The sequence below is a fragment of the Rhagoletis pomonella genome, unplaced genomic scaffold, assembly GCF_013731165.1.
Source record: "Rhagoletis pomonella isolate Grant_MI unplaced genomic scaffold, Rhpom_1.0 Rhpom_scaffold_00393, whole genome shotgun sequence".
NCBI classification, from domain to species: domain Eukaryota; kingdom Metazoa; phylum Arthropoda; class Insecta; order Diptera; family Tephritidae; genus Rhagoletis; species Rhagoletis pomonella.
Genome location: NW_023458947.1, coordinates 79,385 through 88,188, shown reverse-complemented (window position 1 = coordinate 88,188; position 8,804 = coordinate 79,385). Strand labels below are relative to the sequence as shown.

General features: G+C 33.8%; 1 protein-coding gene across 1 annotated transcript; it reads left to right on the top strand.

Moving 5' to 3' along the window:
- Positions 1-1,036: 1,036 nt before the first annotated feature.
- Positions 1,037-5,792, top strand: LOC118750787 (glutamate receptor ionotropic, kainate 2-like; the record flags this gene model as incomplete). The annotated part of the gene is given in 7 exon segments (XM_036485519.1): positions 1,037-1,121; positions 1,208-1,484; positions 1,555-1,756; positions 2,144-2,369; positions 4,708-4,820; positions 4,901-5,050; positions 5,125-5,792. Coding segments are annotated over 7 exon segments (1,230 nt in total), but the record flags the coding sequence as incomplete, so codon positions are not given.
- Positions 5,793-8,804: the final 3,012 nt, after the last annotated feature.

Genomic DNA, 8,804 nt, shown 5'->3' with positions numbered 1-8,804 from the left:
ACGCACTGCTAGCCTAAACACCACGAGGTAGTAAGTGACAACATTTATATCCTTATGCATATATGTATGGATATATATGTATATATATAGGCCACGTTTTTCTTAAAATATGCAGATGATGGAATATCTATCTAATAGTTCATACCTAGCTCAAACAAATTTATCGAAAACAACTTTAGCATTTGTTTCCATTTTCGTTGCCTTATTTAATATTATTAAAATTTGTGGAAAACGATTTTTGGGTTATCTAAAACTTTTGGCTAAACGCGTAATTTCTAAATAACCTCCGATCGGGCTCAAATTTTATATTTCATAATTCTGCAACCAACATCACGTGTTTAAATGGTATCCTAATTAAAAAGTCGTTTTTTTTTGCCTTCATACAAATTATGTTCTCCTTATTATATACATTTATTTATATATATATACGTTTATTTCGGAAAAAAGGATCTGCTACGTTTTTGGACTTGAAGATTTGGAATCCCGGGGCTATTTCCAACAAATTTGCATTATCAGAAAGTTGGTACGTTTTCGAAAATCCTATTCGTGCTTGAAGACAACTGTGAAATGTCATTTTTGTCGCAACGCCGATTTAGGCGGTTTTGCTACACACAGAAAAAGTCAGCTAAATAAATTTCTGTCAACACATCATTCGGTAACTATAACCAAATAATGTAATTATAACTAAATCATGTGTTGAAGAAAACATGTTTAGTTGACGTAACTAAACTCTTTTCTCAGTGTACTGGTCGATGGGCGGTTTTGCGAAACCGCGACGATATGTATATTTTTGCAAACAACGACGATTTGTATATTCTACAACAATAGTTTCAGTAATTTTGATAAAAAATTTCACGAAACCGTTCAAACACGGTTTATAATATCCGGATATTCGGATTTTATCCGTATACGCCAATATCCGAACAGATAATCGGATATCAAAACATGCGGATAGTGCCAGCCCTAGTGGAAACAGATATACATAAGAATGTGTGTAAGTACGTAGCATTTATTTTTCCTTTCTTATTTTGTTCAGCGAGCAGAGTTAGCTATCACTGACTTGACAATAACATCGGAGCGTGAAGAAATTATTGACTTTTCAATACCTTTCATGAATTTGGGTGAGTGTTGAATGAATAAGTTTTTCTCAACCGCGCATTGGTAAAAACTGAGCAAAATACTTTCATTAATATATCTCCATATTTAGGTATCGCGATTTTGTATATTAAACCTCAAAAAGCACCACCAGAACTTTTCTCATTCATGGATCCTTTCTCTGGCGAAGTTTGGATCTACTTGGGACTGGTATACATTGGAGTATCCTTTTGCTTTTTCATATTAGGACGCCTATCTCCAACAGAGTGGGATAATCCATATCCATGTATTGAAGAGCCTGAAGAATTAGAGAACCAATTTACGCTAAATAACTCATTTTGGTTTACGACAGGCGCTTTTTTACAGCAAGGTTCTGAGATAGCACCTAAGTATAGTTATAGTTGTCACATTTATTTGCCCTTTTTTTTAATATATATAATATATTTTCATATAATAAAGATCGCTCTCCACACGCACTCTTGCGTCCATTTGGTGGTTCTTCACTCTCATTATACTCTCCTCGTACACGGCTAACTTGGCTGCTTTCCTTACCATCGAAAATCCTGTTGGACTTATTGATAATGTCGAGGATTTGGCGGAAAATAAGGGCGGCGTTGAGTATGGTGCTAAACTGACTGGTTCTACGAGAAATTTCTTTGCGGTATGTGTTAAAAATAATTGCATGTACATATGTATATAACAAAAGGGATCAAGTTTGAAAGGGTTAAAAATTGTATGGCCTTATTCATAAAAAATAAATTAGCTTTAAAAAAGGTTTATAAATTGAAAAATTTATGAAAACGTCACTTTGTAAAGCTCTTTAAACCTACTTTATTTTTTATGAATAAAGCCATTAGAATACATATACTGATTATCAGGTGAACTAGTATTTATTAGAAAATTAATTCGATTTCAAGACATTTTTTAACGGCATCTCAAAACCGACGCTCTCTCAGTCAGACACCACTGGCATCATATCAAATTTCAACCGGTCGAGCACTGTATTAAATTTACATATATTATTACTTTCTAAAATATCGTTTTTTAGACCTCCGACCATGAAGTGTATAAGAAAATGAATGAATTTATGATCAAAAATCCGCACCTACTTTTCAAGACCAATCAAGAAGGAGTAGAACGTGTTAAATCTAGTACCACGTATGCTTTTCTAATGGAATCCACATCCATTGAATACAATATTGTACGAGAGTGTAATTTGATGAAAATTGGAGAACCACTCGACGAAAAGGGATACGGAATCGCCATGGTAAAAAGTAAGTTGTACGCCTGAAGGCGGATCTCCATAGCATGCGTATACAATGCGTGCGTTTTACAGAAAAATTTAATATACAAATTTTTATGGCAGCACCTATGTATGTACATACATAACAACGCATGAAAATGTAAAAAAGTTGTATCAATTTTGACACACCTTACCTTATTTCACAAAGGCCATAACTAGGGTTGCCAACATTTTTTAAGAAATTTATAGTACTTTTTCGAAAAAAATCTGAAAAAATATAGTACACTTCAAATATATTTATTTAGTATTTTTTTTTAAAGAAAAAGTAAAAATGCTTTTTGAGTGTACATCTTTTTGCTTTCTTATGCATTTTCTCTATAAATAAATATATTTCTTTGAAAGTATCGTATGCTTTATCGCTATTAATATTTAAATTAATATAAATCAAAAGTTAATTTTTTTATAAGTGAGATATTCGCTTTATTTCTCTCATCTCACCATTTCAAAATCTTAATAGAAAAAACTTTCTGTGAATGCCGAAGTTGCAGGAATAGAGAGCATAAGCGAAATAATTTTAAGTAAATTTGGTAAATCTTTCTAAGTATTTTTTAAAAATGTTGCCATTTTTGTTTTAAATTATATTTATTTTAATATTGATATTTCAGTATAAATGTCATCCATTTTAAAACGTTTCTTTCTTACAAATGACTGCAATATATTTATATTTATAATCGAAGAAATATAATATTTTTGCATACATACTATATTTTTCTCCAACAGTATATATAGTACGCAGACCCAAAAAGTAGTGCAATACTATATATTATAGTACGGTTGGCAAACTTTTCGTTCACAGATTTTGGTAGGATGTATTAAAATACACCTTCAGTAAAAATTTTAAAGTGGTAGTACCAAAAACATGTCACTTTTTAAAAAGGCTTGCCTTTTTTATACCCGACCGCACTTGTATATTAACTTTGTTCTCATAACGGTTGTTTGTAACAGCGAAAACTAATAGAGATAGATATGTACAAATGTATACATAAATGATCAAAATGAATAGAGAAGTCGATTAAGCCATGTATGTCTGTCCGTCCGTCTGTCCGTGTACACGATAACTCGAGCAAAATTGAGATATCTTAACAAAATTTGATATGTAGGTTGCCCTTTATCCAAGGTATGTTGGTATTGAAAATGGGCGAAGTCGGATTGTTATCACGCCCACTTCCCATATAACGGTATTTTCGAAAAATGCAAAAACTGAGATATTTCAGTAAATATTAGATGCAAATTGTTGAAAATTAGTATTTGTATTAGAACTGTGGTAAGAAATAATATTATTATGAAATTTTTGGAAAATGGGCGAGACTCCGCCCACTTATGATGAAATGCCGTATCTCAGTAGCCGTTTCACCAATCCTTACCAAACTCGGTACGAGGCTTGGGTAGGGTCTAGCTAAGAAATCTGTTGAAAATCTTTAAAATCGGGCAATAACCACGCCCACCTGCCATATAACGGTAATTTACAGAAAAATCGATAACTACAATGACCACTTAGCAGAAAATTATATTATTATACATATTTGGATAATGGGCATGGCGCCGCCCCCTTGTGACCACAAATGTGTATCTCGGTAACCGATTAATCAATTTCTACCAAACTCGGTGCACTTAATAACCTTGGTATGGAAAAGCGATTTGTTGAAAATTGTTCAAATCGGACTAAAATTACACCCGTATAAGGGGTAAATTTCAGAAATCCCAAAAACTTCGATATTTCAATAACTGAGGACGCTAATTTACTTCAAGTTAATAGTTACAACATTCTCCCAACAATAAATAACTGCTATAGACTTTTAGGAATCGGGCGTAGCACCGCCCACTTTATAACTACAAAGGTGTACCTCGGTAATCACTTAATCGATTTGTACCTAACTGGGTTCAATTATATCATTAAGTCTAACTCTGTATATTATAGAAAACGTTTGAAATCGGGGAAAAACACACCTGCTTATCATGCAAAGGTAGGTCCGAGAGAGTTGAACCGCCGGGTATATAAAGTTCGGTTTCGCTCGAACTTATACTCCTTTACTTGTTTGATACTCTTTTTATAATCAGCCTTCATTTTCCCCGAACCGGTTCACTTTTCACTCTTGATTTCCATGGTTTTACTATGGGCGGATGACAAATTTTCGGATGAACTTTTTTTAAGGCGATACTCAGGATAAGGCAGAATATTTTCTTGCTGCTCCTGTGAAATAAAATATTTTTTGGTTAGGGCCTTTGTGAATTAAGGTAACGGTACCTTTACAATGTTTGCATTATTCAGGGTGGTATTCAAAATTAATTTCAACATACTGTTTTTACAGACTGGCCCTATCGCGACAAATTTAACAACGCATTGCTGGAACTTCAAGAGCAAGGTGTTTTATCGCGCTTAAAGAACAAATGGTGGAACGAAGTGGGAGCTGGAGTTTGTAATGTAAGCGTACATTGTAATAAAAAAAAATAAATTATTTTAGAATGTAAAATGAAATATGTATCTTTTTTACATTTTTATAGAAAAAATCCAATAGTGGTGAAGTCGAAGCTTTGGACTTAAGCAATTTGGGCGGTGTATATCTGGTGCTGGGAGTTGGAAGTGGTATTTCTCTTGTGTATGGTGTAATAATGTGGTGCATACATGTGGCGCGAAAAGCCAGCTACTATGAGGTACATATGTGAATAAAGCCGTCTATTAATTCGAAATTACCTTTAAAGCGTTCATTTTGCTTTGACCCTACTAGGCACCTTTTATCGCCGCCTTTTGGGAAGAATGCCGGATTGCAGTAGACTTTTCAAATAATGAACGCTTGCTCAAGACTCCACAGTCGGTATATTCCCGTAGCCGAAATTCGCTTGTTTCAATTGATTCAATAGAAACGGACTCAGAATTTGAAGATAATTTAGACAGTGATGGATGATTCATAAAAATACATACATATGTTCACTTCGTATAAGAGTTTAATATCATAGCTAGATAATATGCTAATCTGGATAAACGGCGCAGTTGTTTCTACCCTAACCGAAGGTAGCGTCGCGGATTTCGCTGGCCACGGCCAAAAAAGTTTTTATTGAGTTTTTTCTATAGTTTCTTAAATTATTATCATGCTTTCTTTTTCAATAAGATTATAATCTAAACAATTTAACTAAGATAAAATGCGAAAAAATAAAATAAAAGAAAGCAAATAATGTAAGTTGTTGAATGTACTTGCTTCATGCATTTACTTTTTTTTATTTTTCATTTTTTTTATTTCAATCCCACTGCACTGAAATCTGAGATTTCCATCGCATTTCTCTGGATTTCGTTGACATTTGCTAATATGTTTTTGTGTCTGTGTGCTTTTGTTTATGTAGAGAATTTTGATATTTCAAGTGAGGCATGATACAAATAAAATTATAGTTTAAAAAACTAAAACCTCCCTATTATAATTGCCATTCGTACTGTCATCAGGTATGTAACTTGAGAATAGAAATCGCTGCATCTTTTAGACGCATCAATATTACATAGTTACAACCTGAGCTAATAAAAGGAAGGTAAAAAGAAGGTACAGTAAAACCCGCTTAAGTACCTCACGAAAAATTTCAGCTTTTTGCGGTACTTAGGCGGGTTGGGCACTTAAAAGAACCGAGTACCTCGATGCGGGTACTTAAGCGGACATAATTTGTGATGTAGTTACATCTTCTAGTTAACTTACATAAATAAGTCCTTGAATGAAACATGAACATTTAATGAAGTATACTATAATTTAAAACCAAGATCGTAGCATTATTTAAACAAGTAAACATATAAAGGAAACCTTTGTTAAAAAACAGATACAGCAATGTTATGTAATTTTCACAATAATTAAATCAAAAAGCCATTGATTATACATATACACAAACAGGGCATATCATTTTGAACCAAATTCAAAACGATATTGTGTGCCACTTATGTTAATTTTTAAATTTTTAAAATTTTTCAATTAAACAAAATTCATTCCCTAACAAATTTCATAGAAACTTAAAATTTTGCAGGAGACTGAAAAAAATTTCATCACAATTTCAAACTTGTTTTTCAGAAGTGTTAAATATTTTTATGAGTATGCAGTTTTATAGCCCATTCAATTCTAGTGTAATAATGCGCAAGTTTCCAGTGGTTAAGAATTACCATTAATTTTTTAGAATTTTCTGCCGAAGTTGTGTAGCGCTGACACTGAATTTCAAATTATGAAAATGTTTGAAGAATTTTAAAAAAAGCACTTAAAAGGGGAAAATTATAAGTAAAATGGTAAATGGGGTACGAAAAATGTAGGTACTTAGGCGGCTTGGGTACATAAGCGGGGAGGTACTTAAAAGAGGGATTTTCTTCAGAATACTTTAAAAAATTCACGGTGCCCAAAAATGTTGGGAACCTAAGCGGGTTAGGTACTTAAGCGTGGGATATACTTAAGCGGGTTTCAGATTTTTGACATTTCTCCAGATGCAAACGTTAAGCATAGCTTTGCCACATCGAAATTTTTTGAGAGGGGAAATTTTCTTTTAAATATTTGGGATTTAATAAAAGAGTAAAATTTACATACAAAAAATAGCAAGTTCATGTGTTCGATAATCAAATTTGAACGTTTTTCTCAAGCGTTTTAAAGATCCTTTGAATTATATCGATATGCAGAAATGAAGTAATAAAATAAAATCCAGTTTTGAAACATTTATTTATTAAAAAGTTTTTTTTTCATTTTATTTTAAACAAAATAAATAAACAAAACAAAACTGTTTTCTTTAATAGTCTGAAGAAGATGTATTGATAGATATTTCGTCATTAAAGCACAGTCCGAAACAGGCTTCGGAGAAGGTTGTATGGGCTCATTGCCTCACAATTAAACGAGTCATAATTCAGAATTCTCCCGAAGTGCAGTATTCAGAAGTAATTCAGGATACAAAACTGTCGTGTAAATCTAACGTGGAACACAAAACCTCCAAAGAATTGGCAGCATTTTGGCAATGTAGGCAGGTCTTTGGCAAAACGTGGGGTGTGTCACCAAAGGGAATCCTCTGGATTTATACCTCTTTGATCAGACCCATAATTATCTATGCGTCAGTGGTATAGTGGAGCAATCAAGAGCGCGGGAAGTCTGCTTGCTAAACTTCAAAGAACTACTGTCGTGTGCTGTCCTGAAGATTTCTCTACAATGCGTGGCGCTGCTCTTGATGCACTGCTGCACTTACCGTCACCTTGTGTCTTCATACGAGGGTAAGCTTTAAAGGCCACATGCAGACTAAAAAGAAACGGATGCTGGTATAACACTGAGTGGGGCAAGGCGGAAATTGCTAGCGGCAGATATGTGAGCACTTGTGTCTTTTCAATGTCACAGGATAGTACGCAACCTTTACCTTTGTTGAAGAGATTCTATAATGTTTAGTTCCCTGCGGCTGAATGCTGGTTTAATACCAGACTGAGCCCGGAATCACACATAATCGAATCTTCAATGATGGCTCCAAAACTGACTCTCTATTGGATTTTCTCTGTGGAAGTATGCCTCGGTCTTCCAGGCTGAGGTGTTTGCAGTGACAGCTAAACTGCACATAAGGCATTGGGCAGCCCTCTAACTACTTACCTCCAAACTCCATATCGTCCATAACTATAATATCTATCATAGCACGAAGCACCGAAATTAAAGCCTTACCTTTGCAAATCACATCCAAACCCTTTACGGTGACTAGCTTTAGAAGAAACTAATGTAATAATAGCTAATTTTTGCGGTGGACAACATATTTACCGGTCTTTTATTTCAAAGAAAAACACAATGAAACTACCTTCTTTTTTATATTAGGTTTGTTCGTCGAGCAAAAAATTTGTACGAATTTGTACGAATTATCACGATTTTTGCCCAAATCGCGTTCGTGCAGACCAAAAAATTATCCAACACTCAAAAATTGTGAGAGCAAAGTGACAGTTCTCTTGGAGAGAAGTTGCAAATTCTTGCTGGAAAAAATTTTGCCAGCAGAATTTGCAAACACGAAAAACATGTGGTTGTGGCGCATGGTTGCATTTTTGTCTACAATAATTTGAATAAATTAGTTCGTTAAATTTAAAAATTTATAAACACGAGCGATTTTTTATGAAAAAAGGAAGCAAATAATTGTTGATATAATTAATTTAGCTAATTCCAATGATTTGAACTTAATTCGGCTGAAAAAAATGGTATTCGCAATAGGAATGCAATTGCAACCAGAGTCGATTTAAGAAACCCGACAGCTAGTACGATGAAGAAATTGAAATGTATGTTAAAGAAAGTCAGAACAAGAAATATACATGTATATCCTGTTTTTGGCCATCCGAAAGAATTTTAAAAATTCTATACAAATTTTTTATGTTTGAAATGCAACCGTGGACGCCAGCTGGCAGGGAAACTTGCAAATTCCTGCAAATTTGCGTTCGTGCAGAAAT